Raw genomic sequence first — 20,244 nt, 5'->3', positions numbered from 1 at the left:
ACGGAGACGCATGCTAATTACAAAGGATCTGGACTAAAAATCAATGCCAGCAGGTCTTATGGAGTGATTCCAGTAGGTAGAATAGTGAGTGGCAAGTAATTTGTAAATCACGGTGGAGGCTCTGATATGGTTTGGAGCTTCCCCAGTGGTGTTGGCGATCATGCAACGGCTTTGTTTTTCATGATAATGTTCTCAAACACACTGTAGTAAAAGCATAGTTGGATAGAAAAACACACCATGGAGCACTATCAGTCATGGATTGGCCTGCCCAGAGCCCAGGCGTCAACATTATTGAAGCAGTGTGGAATAAATGGCCTTCAAGAAGCCTGGAGAACTATTCCAGAAGACTAGTTAAAGAAATGACAAAAGAGACTTCAGGCTATGCTAAAGAATAAAGGAAGTCATACCAAATATTGACTCTGAAGCTCGTTAGAACCATACAGACTCTGCTTTTACAGTACCTTATATACAGTCGTTCCATATATGTTGCACGTTTCAATAAGTTGCTGCACCTATTTCCCATTTTCTGAGCAAAATATAAAGAAGGATTGGCTCAAGACTTTTGCACAGTACTGTACACTAGACATATATAACGTGTCTCACTCATACACACAGACACATACTTTGGAGGTGTGTGCAGTATATGTTATGTTACCCATCAAAAGAGAATAAAAACTCTATGCTTACAATAAGCCAATGATTCATCACTGGCATTATAAGTTATGCCAGTTTAGCTAATGAGAGAACTAAATTTATAGTATCCTCGCCATTTTACCTCAACTAAACCCACTGCTGCTTCTGAGTTCTCAAATCCAGTAGAATATTTTCTGTCTGCTTTTCTCCATTCACTTTTATTTTGCGGTCTTATACTAACTACAAAGGGGGAAAGTCTTTGGACTTATGTCCTTTTATAACTTCAAAGGTGCAGTGTAACCATGAATGGTCTGGAAGCCTCAGATGAAATTAATGCATGATACTGTGAATAGCAATATGCACTCCATATTTGCATGTTTTCTCATAGTTCAACGAAGGCTCCAATAAATCACAAACTAATAGTGCTTTTGTGTTTTTCCTTTTTCTATGCTTGGGTTGAATGTACTGTCTGGCTGCATTAGATTAACATTAGTTTTTGTGTGCCAATGTGCCACATTTACAAATTGTAACATAGACAGCAGGAGGTGTTTTTGGTGGATGGTGGGCGTACAAAGCGACTCTTACACAAAGGACCGGGTTTCACATCCAGACTTCCATCTGTGGTTAGGTTTAGGCAACAAAAGCACTCTGAATTGGGTTTTGATTGAATGTACATAAACACACTGTGTGTCAAGTCACTGTTGCTTTTTTTTACTGTATTAAAAGTACACCATGGTCTTTCCTAAGTGTTGTGAGTACCTAAATGAACGTATTAAAAAAACGTAAATAGTGCTTTAGTCAGTACAAACTCGACAGACAGAATATTCTTGCAGAACAAAAAATACAGCAGTGAGCAAATTTCTAATACCAAAAACCAAAAACATGCTGTATGTACAGTGATATGCAAAAGTCTTGAGCCACCCCACATTTTCTAGGAAAATGGGAAATTGGGATCTTTGTCATGCTGTGCCACCCTTCCACCATTTCTGATGACTCTCCATTGTTGGATCAGCCGGGGTCAGATGCAACTCTGAGGTCCTGTGTCAAGTCTGAGCTGGATTTTTCCTTTTTCTTCAGGACATGACTTTTGGATACTGTTCATCTGCTGTAGATATTTTTTTTTAGGCGTGCTTATTCTTCTTTTGTCCTCAATTATCATATATGCAAAGTTTTCAGTTAACAGCTCTATGGGAATCACGATGGTCAAACTCTGTAGTCTTTGTTCAGTGTTGAGCAGCTTTGGAAAAAAAAAAGATTCCTCTGAAAATGGTCAGGTACAAAGACTGGATTGAAAATGAGTGAACAGCAGCCAACATCCAAAGAAAAATTTGGAAGACTGTCAGAAAGCTTGGAGAGCGATTGCTCAAGACTACTTTAAATATAATAAGAAAGTCTGCCTCTGAGAAAATAAAACGTGATGAAATCAGGGGTGGCTAAAGACTTTTGCATAGTACTGTATTCCTAATACTACCAGCAAAAGCCCCGTACAGCCTTCTGTTGGAACCCATTTATTGACTATATAAAAACATTTTTTGTTTGTTTTGTTCTGTTTCTCTTTATGTGAGCCTCGGGTAGGGAGGGAGGGGGGGGTCTTTTTGTTAGTTTTGTTTTTTGTTAGTTTTGGGGGGGTTTTTTGTGTATAATTGCAACGTTTTCATTATGTATTGTGACCATGATTTGTGAAAAAAAAAAGTGATTGAATAATCATAGATTTTGAAATTATGTCTTTTCCATGTACAGATGCTTTTTAATGCCAGTGCAAGCTAACTGCTGCTATGTTCATTACTTCTCAACAGCAAAACTAAAACAGTAACAGACAGCCACACACCACAATGCACTGATGGTATGTCAGTGAATACACTGATGTGCAACTGTTAGCAGGCAGGCATACCTGTTTCACCATGGCTGTCATTAATTGGTTAAATGTGTATGTTTGCGTGTGTTTGCTTGTGTCTTACTCGGGTTTGCCTCTGAATTTACACGACAGTTCCAGGTTCTCTCCTTCTCTGGTCAGACCCTGAGGAAATTCTACCACGATCTTAACTTCTGGTTTGTCTGAAAAAATGAGAAAAACACAAAGTATTAAATATCCAGATAACATTAGTGACAAACTACAAGTTCTTATCATGAATTCTGGTCTGCTGTAAAAATATCTATAGTATAACTTTAGTATCAACATAATGATAAGCACATGCATCAAAGCTGAAATTTGTGGTCAGGAGTAGAACGTAAAACTGCTAAATCCAATTCAACCTGGGAGTGACATGCAGAACAATGAAGTTGCACGAGGCATTGGTTGGTGTCAATCAGCTTTGCCGACTTCTCGCATTTATATGAACTGAAGGAGGATTTCGAGCACTAATAAGGTGTCCAAGGAGCAGGGAGATCACATCTAAGATCTTGACTATTCAAGGCTTAAAATGAGTAATCTGAAAATCAGAACCCACGAACAACACTGTGAATCCTTTTTGCGGATCTTCAAATGAAAGAAGCAACCAAATATTGATTAAATTTATTAGTTGGTGCATAACTTTAGTCATCAACTTAAGTACATCTAAGAAATTGGCCTCTTTTTTAATGTGGGCTCTTTTACCTTATATTACATAAAGCACCTTCTGGTGACAATTGGAGATACTAAGCCAGCACTTGAAATCTGAGATTTTAAAGGGGACATACAGTTATATACAAACCAAAAGACTTCTGGAACAATCTCCTTTGACAGATGAGACTTAAGTTGAGATGGCTGGTCATATTGCATAGCTCTACCTTTAGGGAAAACCAATCGCAGCATATCGGCACAAACACCTCATACTAACTGTCAGTGGATGGGTGATAAATCGGACTTGTTTTGCTGCCACAGGCCTGGACACCTTGCAGTCAGTGAGTCAAACATGAACTTCTCTGTTCTTAAATTTGATTCCTCTAGAATCAAATCTGAGGCCATCTGTCTGACAGCTAAAGCTTGATTAAAACTGGGTCATGAAACAGGATAATGATCCTAAGCACAGCAGCAACAGAATGCAGCAAAGATCAAGTAAAAGTCAACATAACTTAAATGGTGCGGTGGGACCTTAAAAGAGTTGTGCCTCAACGGATGCCACAAACCTCATTGAAATGAAGCAATGTTGAAAGGAAAAGTGGTCCAAAATGACTCCACAATGACGTGAGACTGATAAAGTCACACAGCAAACAATTATATAAAGTTATCGCTGTTAAAGGTGGTTCTACAGGCTGATAAATCCTGGGATATACTTTGTTTTTAAAGGTCCTGCAAACACTTTCTTTTCCACATGACATTTGATTTTTTCAGGGTTATATTGTACATGGTAAAAAAATCAGGGATTCCCTGTACAGACTCTTGGGGAACCCCACAAAACACAGGAAGCATAAAAGGGAATCTTTCCATTGAATGCGTTCTCCTTATACAGATGTTGTTAAAATCCGTAGAGAGAGACAGAAAGTTGTTAATAATGGTTAAAATGTTCAGGGCAAGCATTTGAAATAGCTTCTACTTTTAAAAAGACAGAAAGAGAATGGTGCCTGAAGAGCAAACCCTTAAAAGGTGCGAGGATTAACAGGAAATACAGCAACAAGAACAACATCCATGACCTGCCTCAGCAGTGTTCAAGCATCAGAGGAGGCCAGGTCATGTTTAAGTTGCTAAAAGGCACTGTTATTGTTATTAGGACTGAGCTGCTATGTTGCTTAGTCCGGGGGGGATTTGACTTGACATTAAGTAAACAGTAAATTACTTTCAAGGTGTTTTCCTTTAAATTTCCTGCTATTACAGCCTGTGCATACAGATTACAGAGCATCAAACCAGCTATACGTGAGCATATTTTTGTTTAGTGTACATTTTAGTTTCTAGGCTATAAAGTTATTTTTATTCCTGCTCTATTTCTTTTTGCCACTGTTCCCTGCCCCAGCCAACTGATAAATGTTGTCTTATCTTATCTTTTGTGGATATGTAAATTAAAGAAGACAGCAAAACATAAAGCACTAGGAGATGATAGGTGGGCACTGGGCAGGATCACAAGTAGCTTGGTATGTTCAAAGATGCTTCCGGTTAAAGTTGCAAAAGCACTTTAGTAGCTGTTACAGCTGGAGAAAAAAAGCATGTAAGAATGCTGTTTTGACAAATCAGTGGGGTGCTTTGACAGTCACCGCTGTGCTATTCTCTGCACCCGTGGAGTTTTGGTTGTTCCCATTGCACTGGCTGTTGCTGGTGCTATCAAAGCCCTTTTTTCACCTTGGCGTAAGAGACGACTGAATGTAATGTTTTATTCAATCTATCAAACGGATAAGGGATTGAATTCGTTCTTGCCATGCACTGAATGGGAAATGGGAAACGGAAGCTCTCGTCTGACTTACAACCTTTCGCTAAGGTTTAAAAATGCCAGGTATGTTTTGGTTGATGGTTCCAGTCAATGAGGTGTCCTGCTGACAGAAAACCGAAGAACATTTGCTTTTTATCTTGCCGTCTGCTCAGCAACAGCACATCTCAAAAGGGAAACATCATCCCCATCTTTTTTGTAAATGCAATCGATGTCACAAATACCATTTACTTGAATGTAATAAAAAGAGCATAAGAGTATTTTTACCCCATGAAAAAAAAAGTTTTGTTCTAGTTTTGTTAAAAATTTAACATTAAATGGCAGAGAGAAATGCCATTCAGTGGAACCATTTTATTTCAAAGTAGAGTAATTATAGTTTACCAGTTATGATGCAAATTATTCTTGTTCTCTTCCTCTTTTTATGGCCTAAATCCACTTTTTGGTGCGTGTGTTTTTTAATCAGCCTGTAGTTGGAATGATCGAGGCTGAGTTATGATTTCAAAGCTGGCGGTAAAGTTCCACGCTGCTGTCCGACCTTCTCGGCAATAAACAACACGTGTCTGGCCATCCATCTGTCTAAATCACACCCTGTCAGTGGCTGGCTTTCAGTTTCTGTGATGGACAGCAGATGGGCAAAAAGCCAAGTCTTCTGCTCAGTAGGCATGCTTGGATTTAGACAGCAACCCTTTGGTTTTATTTCCACTCCAGGCACTACATGGCATCCTGCAACTTTTTCTTTGCTCACGACGTCATCTGACCTTGTCATCTCGGAGCCATAAACATGAAGGACGCCAGGCATCTGTAGGTTGTTTTGATAGCCTCAAGTAGTTATGGCAAAGCTTTCTTGTCTCTGTTTGATGGGAAAACACTGTGCTGCCAGATTCGGATGCTGCCACTTCAGTGGAAATGAAATAGTGTCTACCATATGCAAGAGAGCCGTTATCATTATGCTAACTGAATTATTTGCTTTATTGTGTGCCTCACCTCATAAGCACTCAAGACGGCACTATCCATCTCTCGGCAGCCAGCTGACCTTATGGGAAAAACAACCCAGCATCCGAGCAAACAGCTTGCTTTCTTATACACATAATCATTAGTGTCTTATTTAATTATGCTGTCCCCTGACAATGGGGTTTTTTCCTTCGCCTTTTCTTACTACACAATGCTCTCCATTCCACTCACAAATTGCCTACACAGTGGGTGAATGAAATGTAAATCAACCAGTGTACTGCATCTAATCAGTAAGCTAACTTGCATGTCACTGTAGAAACTGCAGAAGTAGGCTTTATTTTAGTTTTGTCATTCATAATTTTCTCACCAGACATATGCACTTTTTAGATATGTTAATGGGAAGGGCTCTGTGGTGACAATTAGAAGGAAAAAGCAGACAGTTCATTGGGGTTGTAAAGATACATAGATTGTACATATAGTTCTCGACACAAAAACCAAAGTTTTCCAAACAGTTTTCTGTTAGCTATTGGGTCAGTCACACTAGAGTAAAATAGTCCAAAAGCAATCTCCTTGCTGATTAGGAATACATGGTGGTTGTGGTGACTGTGTTTAATTTTTTCGTAAGCGTGGCAATGAACGGTTGCACATTCCACCTCAGGCTGAGCACTTCTGATTGCAAGACAACTGCACACAACACCTCTTGGGAGGCATCCCGTCTCTAAACAATTGCAGTCAGTCTTGGATTGGCTGGAGTCACTCTCTGATAGACAGGCTGGTTAACGTTTGTGACTAATTTTCATCTAGTGTAATAAACACAGGCAGATTGCCAACATGCTGCAATCAATTTGAGTCAGGGTGCACCAATGAGCACGATTGTGCTTCGTTTTTGTAGTCGGGGGTTGAACTTAACTACTTGTTAAATTCTGGCTATACATGCTATATAAAAGCAAGGGTGCCTGTAAATTTGTAGGTAAATTTCCATCCTGCAACAATGTTACCATTTTGGATGAGATTAAAAGTAGAATGTAAGTAGTTTGCACAGATTTTTGTTCATTTATCACCAATAATCAATGATAATATAATGATACAAGTGCCAGCTTCACCCGAGTCAATCCCAAACTGACAGCAGACTGACTCTGTTGCTTTGAATCCAATAACTAACTGGGAACGATCAGTTTATTAAAGTCTCATTGAAATGCTTAATAATGATTAATAATCTTGGTTGACCCGTTGTCTCATCCATAAAACCTGTAACAGACAAAACATAAAATGGACTCGCTTGCAGAAGTTGCATTACTACATGCAGATATTGGACTACCAGCAGGGGGAGATGATATCTTTAAAGCCATTCCAGGGTGCTTAACAGCCAGAAATGATGAATCTAGGCAGCTAATATGTATCTACGTGAAAATGTGTTAATGATGTCTGTTTAAACGCTTTCCCGTGGTAATTTTCATGTTGGCTTGAAATAAAAATTCTCCCTCTGCTTTTACTGCAACTTACTATAGATTCTGCATGCGTGTCTTTTTACTGATTTTAAGAGGCAAATAGTGAAATCGACATGGTGGAACGGCGTGTCGATTGCACGTTTTGTTGTCGGCTGCTCCTTCACTGTTTTCTCTAGTGTGACTGTAACATTAGTGACCACTAGGGGCAGTATGATCAATGAAAACCACGACTACTAAGAGCCTTTTAATGCTATAGAAACAGAAAGCTTTCAAAGTAAAAGTTGTGAAAGGTGTTGGTTGAAAAACAATAATACTTCCACTAATTTTATACAATGCTGGTCCTTTTGCTAAAACAAATAAATTTAAAAAACAACAAAACAGAATCGTGACTCCAAACTGTGCATTTTGCACTTTATCACATCCCCGAGTGCTCAATTAGTAAACATCTACTGTTGACTGTTAGTCTTTAGACAGTCCACAGAGAAACAAAATTCCTCTGGACATAGGAAGGATACACTAATAGCAGTTGCTATGTAATATTAAACTGTGTAACAGAGTTCAAAGAGAAGGTAGAGAGGAGGACTGTTTATGTCTGTTTGTTACCCACTACAGTATGCAAAGAGCATGGCAGCCTCAGCCCCTGCACGGAGCAGAGTGAGGCACTGAGCCGGGTGGTCAGTGTGAGCTCCCTGTTATCAGAAGCCAGCAAAATGCCATTCTGCCTCTGTAGATGAGCTGATCTCCTCCTCTCATGCTCATAGAGAAAGGTCAGATAGTGACAGAAGAGATTTTATTTTTTTAAATAAAATGCTAGGACATGCCAGAGGCCAAAGACATAAGGTTACAGAAACAATAAATACAGAACTTTAACCATTCTCTATTAACAAAAAGATCTAAACATTCAGTCTAGGATTTTAATTACTTGTTACATGCTGTTTTATAACAGTGTTGTGTTATTGCTATTATTAGTTATTGAGAAGAGTCGTCTGTGCATATATATATATATAAATAATACTGCAATTAAAAGTGGCTATTGCTGCAAAAGTGTCCTCCTGGCCTCCATTATGGGCCACGTGTTGTTTTTTTAAGGAACATTTAGTTGAATAAACAAGGTCAGATGATTAGATAGATAAACATTGTGTTAACCATTCCTACATGAAAACAGGGGCATTATTTGAGAGTTTAATGAATTCTGAGAATGTTTGTACCTCACATACAAATAGAAGCAGCAAATTTAGAGTCTCATTCACTTGAGGAAAATAAGTAACATTCTATGTTTTTGAGAGATGTTGTAGAAATCTATAAGCCACTGGTTAGTTTAGTTAATCTAAGCATAGAGGTGCAGAGTGTCATGGTATGAGCACAAGGCATCAAGTCCTTCTCTGTTCAGCAATAAATACTAAGATCATTTAATGAGTGCATATTGTCAATAAATATGAAAACAAATGGAAATTAAGGATTGGATCTTAGCTTGTCCATGAATTTTCAAGGTCCTGCATGGAGAAGCATGGCTGTACATTGACATTCATCTATTCCCACCAGGACCCTGAGGGCATGTGATCAGGGCTGTGCATCATACAACACTGGGAAATAAACATGACAGAGCTTCTGCAACAGCACCCCACCACCGAGACTAAAACTAACTCAGAAATAAATGTTCTAATTGTTATAATAAACATTAACTTCATATTAGCAAAATGTAAAGTTATGTGTCCACAGGGAGCTTTCAGCTGCTTCCTAACAGCTCTTAAGGTTCAGCATTGACTTTTTATTTAAAAATACCCTCAGCATTAAAGTATTAAAAAACATTTTCAATTGAAAATAGTTACATTTTTGGAGTACCATGGAGTTTTTTCCAGTGCCATTTCTCTCACAACATCAAAACGAACCCCAGACTTAAAATATTAACGCCGTCAAAGGTGGACAAGAAAGTGATCCTAGCTGTCACAGATTACCCTGTAATTTAAAATCTAATAGTGAGCTAACACGGTTTTAGCTAACCTTTCTAAATGAAAGCACAGACGTTCACCACAAGGAAGTACTAAAAGATGCCTTTTGGAACAACAATAAGGATTTAAGAGAGAGTGGCCTGGTGTCATACTTGTCAAATCAAAGATAAACTGCAAATTGCAGATTGGTTGTTAGTATTTAATTACAGGTGTAAACTGATACAAAAGCTTTACGTGCAGCACAAAGCACATATCAAGAACAGAACTGGATCCTGACAGATCATTTTATAAATGAATGCAGACTTCCTGACAGGCATTTAATTTCTGATGCTAAATTTAAGAGCGTTGCCTGGCTACGGGTGAATTATGGCGATTTATTTATATTTAGATCTATATTTTATTTTCTATTCTTTTGCACTGTTGCCGTGCATTTGTAGCAAATATTTGTAGTAAATAGTTGCCGTGCATTTTGTTTGCACTTCCTAATGAAATGATTGACATTAGGTTAGGGGAAAAAACACAACTCTAAAATATTTATTTCTGATGCACATGTGAAATATTTTTCCACAAAACACTACCACCTGCACACTGTGCACTCTGCTGTTTGCACCAAAATACTCCACAGGCAACCGAAGCATGTCTGAAGTCAGGAAAACACCAGTTGAAAAGATCTGCTTGTGCTGGCCATTGTGCCACCAAGATAATAGCTTTTTAAGTATGCATCTGTTTTGCATTCAACTAGATCTGCAGATTTTTTTCCATGCTTCTCACAAAGAGGTGAGAAGAGCAAAGTGAAATTCAAATTTAACACCGACATGTTTTTCCGGAGGAAACTAAACACGTCGTCTTTCAGCTCTCCCTTCAGGGGTCGATCGTCACCCTCCATCTCACCCTCTCTGTTGCAACCCCAGCTTTGCATGAACCCTGTACACCTTCTCCTTTGTTACATCTGTAAACCACCTCTACATTCATTTTTTCCTACTCACACAAGATGAATCTTTTTTTTTTCCAATGGCAAAGCCTTTCACCAAACTTTCAGAGGGTGGTGGGGGGATAGGTTGTGGAAAGTTTATGTCATTTAATTAGTGAAGATAGAACTGTCTACTGTGTTACAGTCCAATTTCCCCTTTTATTCATTATAACATGCATAATTTTCTTTCAATGTCACTGCCACACCTCATGCATTAAACTTTTAGTTGCGGGTAAGAAAAAAGCAAATCTATTCCATTTAATTAGTAGGAATGGAACACTCTTCTCTAATCCGGTCCATTTTTCTGAATTAAGATGATGAGTTAGGCAGATGATACTCAGAAAAAAGGAAAAAAGGGAAAGTATAGCGCTGTTTAAATATCCATCAAATGCTGATTTCTAATTTATTACCAAGCTGAAGCACTTACACTGCACCTCCAGGTATTTCTGTGCCTGGAAGTCCTTGACTGCAGGGTGGTCGACGATGCAGATCACAGGTACGCCGTCATCCTCTTTGCTAACGGTGAACGTCAGTCGGCTGGTTACTGTGTACATCTTGTCGTAGGTCAGTTCAACTTTGGGCTTGCCTATGGTAAGAAAGAACAAAGACAAAACAAATAAAGGAGGTCAAATCAATTCACTCAGAGGGTTCTGGCAGGAACCATCTATCCAGTGGCACTGGGGTGTGGAACAGAAACTGCTGGGGCAGTAGTTGTACTGTGGGAGAAGCACCTCTAGGAAGCTCGCCTGGAAATCCAACCACAGCAGCCATACCAGGACTAGTTGGTTTGAGCAAACAGCGCCAAACACCGACTCGCTCTTTTGGTGTAAAAAGTTGGAGTTTGGTTTAAAGTAAAAACTGCACAGCTTGCTGTCCTAATCATTTATGGACTCCTTGTATTCTGTAGGCTGGTTGATTTCCTGCTTGAGGGATCAATTGATTTTCAATGTATGCTTTGCCCACAAAGATCATATAAGGAAAACAGAGCTCCCAAGGCTTAGGCTACCATTGCAGAGAAAATGTCAATAATTTCTATATGCTTTTATTTGGGTAAATATTATCAAAACTTATTTTGGATTTCTTCCTTACTTCTGTCAGAGGTTTATTTTATGCATCCTTGATTCCTCTGGGAGTACGCTATAAAAAAGAAAGAAAGAGTATTTTGCTGAACAGTTTTACTTTACAAAATATCAATGATGGCAGCTTTGCACTCAAGGCTACCAGAGAAAAAAAACAACCAAGGTTTGAAATATTAAGGACTGACAAAGACAGCCATTGTTCGCCTGCAAGGGGAATGTCTTTCTTCCCCTGACCTTGCAAAATATTTACAGTGGGAGTGAGAAGCGTGTCCTTGAAAATGGTCCGATAAGGTGAATCAGCTAAAAATTGCCTGCTGTCAGGGGCTACTGTGCGACTGTGAATCACTCATTAGGCTTTATCAAGCCAGATTTATTGTGTGGCCACCTTTTGTACGGCACTGCCAGATCTGAAGCTCGCAAAGCGTCCCTCGTCTTATTACTGGCTGCTCTTTAATAGCACACAGACAAAATGTTCTCAAATGCAACGACGAGGACAGCTTCATTGGGCAAAATGAGGGACATAGATGCAGAGAATGCTGTACAGTAGAGTGACAAAGAAAGATTGATCCTTTTTATCCCTTTGTCCTACTTCCTCGCAGTCATTTGCACAAGCGTGTTTGTGTCCCATCAATAAAACAAACATCAGAGAAAGAGCCTGCAAAAAAGAAACGCCAGAAAAGGAGAAACTCTGTGCAAATATGAACGGCTGCATCCATCAATTCACATTTTAGCTGTAAAATATGTACTCGGTGCACATTCCACTCACTCTTCTGTAGCTCAGCCACTGGGGTGTTCCTGTCACTGTGGTGACAACTGTCTTTTTGGAAGCTGGGAAAGCAAACCTGTGTGATGTGGATGGTGTAAAGGAACAGGTTGTCATGAATAAATACCACTAGAGGCTTTAGATGTATGCAAGCACCTGAAATGGGAACCTGAAGGGGTCTGCTCAAATCAAAATGTCTTTTGAGATGCATGAAAGACTAGTGAAAAGATGTCTTCATTCAAGTCCTGGGTGTCTGAACCTTGTGCTTTACATTTGACAATTTATATCACAATAAAAATAATAACCCACAAAAGCTGTTCACAAAGGCAGGTACAAAGGTGTGGAAGTAGAAGATATATTTAGAATAAATGGTTTCTGAGATGATTAATGATCCGCCATCTTATTTCCTCCCCATCCTCCTTTTTACACCATCTGTCATTTCCAACACTCCAGAAAAGTCATTTCCTGACATTCTGCTCCTGGATTGGCACATCCAAGCCACTCTACCTTTTCCTGTGTGTATCATTCACTGTGTGCTATAGGAATGATATGCAGCTAACTTCAAGGCAGACTTCAAGACCAAGTTGTAGGCCTGGTAACCACAAACCATCGCAATGACATTGGCATATGTGAAAACCAAGTATGTGCTTGAAAGTTAGCATCATAGTATCGGCTTGCAGGGTTAGCTAGTCCAACAGTGCTAACAACTATAGCTCCTCAGTCTACTTAGGCCTACACTTGCTAATTAAGAGTATACAACTGAGCTCACTCTGATAAGTATTACCACATGAAATATGCTAAGAGAACCCAAAAGGTGTAGCTTTTAGCTAGGCAGAGAGCAGTATTCAGACAATGCGAGAAAGATATGTGGCCACTGAATCCCAGCAAGCCAGCTAAAAGCAGCATACTTTTTATTTTCCATGGTCAAATGCAATAATTCCAGCAGGTCCACATCTTCTCATGTTCAGTTTCTGTCCATCAAACTACACAAGCAACTGTCTAATGTAATTGTCTACTAGCATGCTATAAATTCCAGCCACTTAGCAGAGTTTATCCAAGAGGTGCGCATGACCAATAACTTTCTGAATAATTAGCTCTTTCTTCTTCTTTTAGCTACTCCCTTAGGTGTTACCATAGCAGATCATCTGCCTCCATTTCTCCTTATCGCTAGCTTCCTCTCCTGTCACACCATCCCCTCCTTCACTCAATCCATGAATCTTATCTGTGGTCTTCCACTGTTCCTCCTGCCTGGCAGTGCCATCCATTGTCCAGTATATCCACTATCTCTCTTTACATGTCCAAACCATCCCAGTATTGCCTCTCCAACTTTATCTCCAAACTACTCAACCTGCGTTTTCCCTCTGACTACCCATTTCTAATCTTGTCCCTCTTTGTCACTACAGATTAAAATTTTAACATCTTCAGCTCTGCCTCTTGTCTTTTTTTAGTTACACTGTCTCTAAGCTAGACATCATAGCAGGTCTCACTACCATCTTGTAAACCTTACCTTTCAATCTTGCTGCTATCTTCCCTCCCCGCACTCTCTTCTTCACCTCTCTTGTGCATTGTCTGTTGCTTTGGATAGTTGACCCCCAGGTATTTAAACTCAGCCACCTTCACTAACTCTTCACTATTACACCAGAGTCCATCTCATTCACATTTCCTCTTATCTCTTTAGCATACCTCCGCCTTTCTCAGCTCTCTTCCACCTGCTCTGACTACGATGTTGTGGGCACATGTCATAGACCATGAAGACTCCTGCTTGTCCCTGTTAAGGACTACTCCTTCTACTACTCCTCCTCCTGCTACTATTAATAATAAATATAAATGCACTTTTTAAAGTACTTCACAACTGGGACGAAGACTTATACAACATTCATACACAGAAATGTCATATATTTGGCCTCACATATGTATTTTTTGTGTGTTCTGTAGCCGAAGGTTCTATAACCTCAAAAGCCTGTTCTGGATTTAAAATGAGACCATGCAATCGTCAAAAGTGACCCCAATCAGACCAACTGCTTGAATAAAGACTTCCCAGATCACTAAATAAGCAGGAGCATGGGCATTGTCAGTGTGTGCTACTTTCAGCTGCTCCCTTATTCACAGGGGGTAGTTCTGCATGTTTGATTTGACAGATTTTTAGCCGGATGTCCTTCCTGATACAATCCCAAAGGAATTGATGTCTTCTTCCAGGACTGAGCCAGGGGTCTTTCACTTGTAAGGAAAATGTGTACCAAGGAGCCTCTATTTAGGTCTTTGTTAGTAATTAATAAAGTTTTTAAATTAATTCTGAATTTCGCTGGGAGCCACGGGAAGGGAAGAAAAGGGTTGAGGAGTGAACACTGGCTATTATTTAGTATATGGGCTGCTTTTTGAACCAAGTGAAGACAGGAGTGTAAGAGAAGACAAGGGAAGATTAAAGTGTGAACTAAAATGCTTTTATGATTGTGTAAACTGCTTGTTTTTATGTTGCTTTTATTATTCTACTGTGTACAGTGTCCTTGAGTATTCTGAAAGGCGCTTTCAAATAAATTATTATTATTAAAATGTCCAAGTTGCTGCCTGATAGTGTAGATTAGATTTTTTGCAATGTTCCTTGCATGAAGCAAACAAGACTGGATGAGCTTAGAAATGTAGGGTTTGAAGTTTAACTGCTGCAAAATCTAGCAGAGCCTGGTTATATCAGAGCAGATGCAGCATGCTCCCTCTGTTTTGAAGTCGTGCCCCTAAAGACCAGCACTGTCAAGGTCATGCTTTGTTAGCTTAGCGGCACAAATCTGTATATTTTACGTTTGTCCATGCTGCCTTGATGAATAAAAATTTATATGGAAGTAATTTGCCTCTGGTGATCTATTTTTAAATGCTGAGGTGACTGGGCCAGCAAGAGCAGTTTCACAACTCAGTGCCCTTTGCTATGGCTGTTATATAGAAGAAACCACAATGCCGCTAGATACCACTGAAAGTCGTGCTCACTATCGATCTAAATGTCATTTAAAGACAGCAGTTAATAAATATAAAGGATTTTTTATTAATCTTCTCTCTCAGCTATAAAAGCCCTTAACACGTAAAGAGTTCTCTGTATAGGAATATCACCTGTGTTAAACACTGAAAACATACAGAGACATAAATGTTGGAGCTGTGGCAGCAGAGATGAATGCCAGTGAAAGGCAGTGGAAGGTCAAATAAAAGCTGAAGAGGTATTTTAACTTTTTGCGGATTCAACCGTAAAACTCAAGTAGTCCTCTTTCCCTGCACGGACATACTTCATTTCTTGAACGTTTACTGTCTGACAGTATCCTTGTGGAAAAGAAATGAAGCAATGCAATGTTATATAGAATATATGTCTCTCCAATTCCATCACTTACTTTTCCCAAAATATCCTTTTATCCATTTGTCCAGTCTTCCTACTGGGGCAGAGCAGGGTAATTGAAATCACCCTGTGGTAGTCTCTTAACACTTGAGGCTAATGGCTGCTCTGGTCCCTGTCAGTCAATGAAGTGCCCTGCTGACTGTTTTTCTATCTGCTTTCTTCTCCTTAGTTTTAAATGAACAGGGAGGAATGACCTGCACGGCTAGGATTCCCTTTTTCTTACGATTTCCATTGTTGTGCAAGCTTAAAAAACTGGAGATATTAGTGTCAGGGCATATGTTAATAAAACACTAAACAAGCAGGATAAGAGCAGGAATAAAGAAAAGGATAATGATGAGATAATAGGTCTGTGCATATTTGGAAAGATGGTAGGATTTAAATTGGCAAGCATGACAATTGCAACCTTTAAATGATATTTAAGAGAGTGTGATTATCCTTTAAGGTAATTATGTTAAATTCCGGAGACATTTAATTAGAAATAAGTCTTCTAGGCAAGGACAGCCAAAGGCAGTTTAAGTAATTCTACTCTAGTGCCATATCTCCAGCACCCTGGGCCATTCTTTTTCTTCTCATCTTTCATTTTCTTGCACTGCTTTGTCTTAAATAGTTCCAGCATCAGCAGAACAACCCCATGTTTCATTTACAGAATGATTCTTTGTGGCATCAACAAAACAAACAAACAAAAAGAAAGATCTTGATTTAATTTTGGGCATTTAAAGATTTCTTTGAACTTCCAGGGTGGAATAATTGCAGAGCATACAACAAGTTTGAAAAGTATAGATGAAGGTTCAAATATATACATACACTCAATTGAATCTTTTAAGAAGTGATGCTGAAGGTTCTACAGTGTCTTTTAACTAGACAAGGCCAAGACTGAGTAACTTCTCATTTATGACCATGATTGACTACAACAGGTAGTTTCTGTTTGTCAGCATAAAAATAATTTGTCTGACAGCACTGATGGGATGACCAACACTCAGAACAATGAGAACTAAAAAGGAGAATTGTAGAGGAAGAGACCAAGAAATCTCTCTTGGAGTCATTTCTAAGCAAGTGCAGTTTCCGGGAACATCAGTTCATTTCACGTAGCTACAAGTTATTCGGATGTGTAACCATTTTGCTAAGGTGTGGAAGGAGACCAAAACTGTCACACTTTAGAGGAAATTGTTCAAGAACAACCCAAAAACCCACCAAGACTTAAGCCTACGATAAACATAAACTACCATAAACTTGTGGAACACCGGCATCACTGTCCACAGTGAAGCAGGTTTCACATTGTCATGGACTGAAAAGCTGCCAACCGAGAAAGAAACCCGGGTTCCAGAATCAGCAACTTCAGACCTTACTGAAATTGGCAGCTGCTAACATAGACGAACTAAATGCCTTCTGGAGAAATATTTTATGGTCATCGGGACAAAGATTGAGCTATTTGGCCACAATGATAAGGAGAACACATGAACCTTTCTAACCTAAGAACATTGTACCAGCTGTTAAGCACGGTGGTGGTGGTGGTGGTATCATCATGCTCTGGGACTGTTTTTCTGTCAGTGGTATTAGCACAATGCACAAAGTGGACAGAATAATTAAGGAGGACTATCTCCAAATTCTTCAGATTAAACGGTAGACAGTTGAAACTTGGACACAACTGGGCGTTCCAACAAGACAATGACCTCAGACATGCATCAAAACGTTTTGAATGGATAAAGCAGGCAGACATTAAACTGTTGGAATAGCCTTCCCAAAGCCCCGACATCAACCCAAAAGAAAATTTTTGGACTACATTTATATGACAGATTGGTATCGATTCTGTCAAGAAGAGTGGTAAATCACTTGGCCAGAAGCATCTGGTTGAGGTGCAACTTGCTAAGGGGAATTTAACCAGATATTAATGGGGATGTATCTATATATTTGAGTCTATATATTCCCCTCTCGCCCCTGCGTGCAGTCTGCCCTTCAAGCTCAGGTCCTCTACCAGAGGCCTGGGAGCTTGAGGGTCCTGCGTAGTATATTAGCTGTTCCCAGGACTGCGCTCTTCTGGACAGAGATCTCCGATGTTGTTCCCGGGATCTGCTGGAGCCACTCGCCTAGTTTGGGAGTTACCACATCTAGCGCTCCGATTACCACTGGGACCACTGTTATCTTCACCCTCCACATTTTCTCAAGCTCTTCTCTGAGTCCTTGATATTTCTCGAGCTTCTCGTGTTCCTTCTTCCTGATGTTGCTGTCATTTGGAACAGCTACATCTATCACTACGGCCGTCTTCTTCTGTTTGTCTACCACCACTATGTCCGGTTGGTTAGCCACCACCATTTTGTCCGTCTGTATCTGGAAGTCCCACAGGATCTTAGCTCGGTCTCCCATTTTGACCTCAGGACTTCCAGGGCATATTCGGCACAGATGTTTCTGTATACTACGCTGGCCACTTGGTTATGGCATCAGGGGCATCTTAACACGGCCTGCACCTGAGGCTGGCTATCTATCTATCTATCTATCTATCTATCTATCTATCTATCTATCTATCTATCTATCTATCTATCTATCTATCTATCTATACTTGTAATCTTGTATGCATTACAAAAAGTCCAAAATAAAGTCAACTTGTATACCCAATTCTTGCTTTTAAAGTCATTAAAGATTTATGTTGCACAATCATCCCATCCTGTAAAAAAAAAGGGTTAAAAAAAGTCCAAAATTACCACGGCACCCATGCTCATAACGAGTGTATATAAACTTTGACCACACCTGTACGTACAATAATAAAGGATGGTTTATCTGGGAGAACTTGCAACCGTTGAGGCTGCTTCAGCTAGTAGCACCTTTTCACCTATGGCAAAAATTGATAAAAGCAAACAGCATGCTCCAAACGTAGTGTTGTGACAAGTGAGCTATTAAGTACACCTGTATTTTGTGCTACTGCGAAAAATTGTATCTAGCAGTTGTAGAGCTTCACAGAGTGCTGACCCTATTCTGTAAATGTCAATCCATTCCCAACAAGTGTGAGAAAACAACATGTCTGCGGGGTTGAAGGGCGTTTAGCATTACACAAATAATTTTTCTGTCATTCCACAAAACAAACAAATGGGCATTGTTTGAGAGCTCAGTTAAAGAGGCTGGGAATACTCGGTGGAAGCAAACAATGACACAGCACAGTGTGTTAAATAAAAAGAAAATGCTGAATGGGAATGGATTTTGTATGCAGAGCCTGGCAAGCTCCTATTTAAATGAGTTACTGGAAACCCTGAATCAGTATTTCACTGTGACTAACAGCCACAGTGGTCACTAGTTTCACTTTCTCCATTTACAAAAGTAAGTATGCTGGAAAAAACCATTAGTCTTTGTACTTTAATGCACTTTAATGCACTTAAGTAACAGTGCTTTCTGGATAAATGCATTTCTTAAATATCATTAAGTAATATGTGTAAGTTTAGGAAAACTGTAATCTATTCATGGTGGTGCTAACTGTATTTCTCAACAATAATATCACATGAAATACATTTTAATGTATGTGCATCTGTTCAGAAAAAACAGTTTAAATTACAATTTAGGTTCATTTTTATGGCAACTTTTGTGATATCAATGACTAAAAGACCATCGGCTCTGGCTATTCAATGCCTAAAGAATTTGCCGTTCTTGCCATACTGAACATAATGAGTCTTTTTGTGATGTTAGAAGCCAGCTGCAAGCCAATCCCTGATCTTGTTACAATGGAACATTCTTCGATTTGAGCTGGCCACTGAAGGTTTTATGCGCCTCGGTGCGGAGGTGAACCTGCTCCGGGCTTTTAGAACAGCTTCTGATTCGGACCTTTGTTTCAAAGTCTTTACAAAGCTTACTGTCTGGGCTCTGAGGTGGAGCTGCTTGGCAGGAGGCCTGTTCAACCCCTGAGCTCTGCACCGAGTTCTAAAGCGCAGCTACCTTTGATGAAGGCATGCAGGTTGTCAGGATGCCAACAGGCCTCAGCCATTACTGCAAATGCAAATTGCTCTAATGGAATCTATTCAAAGTCGCAGCAGAGCTCCATTTAAAAAGTAACACCATTAATATGCGCTCAAAGGAAAAAGTGTGCCTATAAATGGAATTATATAAAAATAAAATAATTTTTAGAATCTATTTGTCAAGTCATTTCTTAAATGCCAAACAGTGCAGTCCTCCTGGCTTCAGTAGCAGTATTAATATATTCACCCATCACTCACTGATCTTGCTTCTGCTTTTAAAGCTTGTTTTTTGCCATGAAGAACTCAAGTCAAAGAAAAATGTGATCAGAGTACTGCAAGTCAAGAACATGTTTGCTGTGGTCTGATTTTAGCTTTGACCTTGTGCAAACGTTTCAGCCAAACCTTAGCTTAATATGATTCCAAATAAAATGTGTGAATTCTTTAAAACATAAAGAGGGCAAAAATACTGATATGTAACAATGTATCCAAATTATTCGTTTGTGTATTCACAGAATCTTGCAGTATGCTGCTCACTAAATACAAAACGATGGGGTTTCCAAATATGTGGCCACTTATTTTCTCTAAAGGATAATGACAAAAAGGCCGGCTCTGTAGAGGACAAAAAGGAAATTTTAAGCTATTTAACTTCATTTGGATTTTAACAGGTGAATAGAATTGTGGGTTTAGTTTGAATTCTAAAAATTGGTTGGTACATAGGCAGGATTATGAATATGATCTTTGAAATTTTGATGTTTGAAAGAAAATGTGTTTTTATTTATTCATTTATTTTTACACACATGAGTTAATGG

At 39.3% G+C, this 20,244-nt stretch overlaps 1 protein-coding gene across 5 annotated transcripts in view; it reads right to left on the bottom strand.

The window, feature by feature from the left end:
* The window catches only part of cadm1a (cell adhesion molecule 1a), a 470,606-nt gene that overhangs the window by 81,407 nt on the left and 368,955 nt on the right, over window positions 1-20,244 (bottom strand). For all 5 annotated transcript variants that reach the window (XM_026182490.1, XM_026182491.1, XM_026182487.1 and 2 more), the window contains 2 exons: window positions 10,713-10,871; window positions 2,592-2,688 (listed from right to left, as the gene is read on the bottom strand). In XM_026182490.1, the coding sequence (XP_026038275.1) occupies window positions 2,592-2,688; window positions 10,713-10,871 (256 nt within the window). The remainder of the gene's footprint in view (window positions 1-2,591; window positions 2,689-10,712; window positions 10,872-20,244) is intronic.

The sequence above is a fragment of the Astatotilapia calliptera genome, chromosome 10 (genome assembly GCF_900246225.1).
Source record: "Astatotilapia calliptera chromosome 10, fAstCal1.2, whole genome shotgun sequence".
Lineage (NCBI taxonomy): Eukaryota > Metazoa > Chordata > Actinopteri > Cichliformes > Cichlidae > Astatotilapia > Astatotilapia calliptera.
Note: the sequence above shows the minus strand (reverse complement) of the source record. Positions and strands in the feature narration are given on the sequence as shown.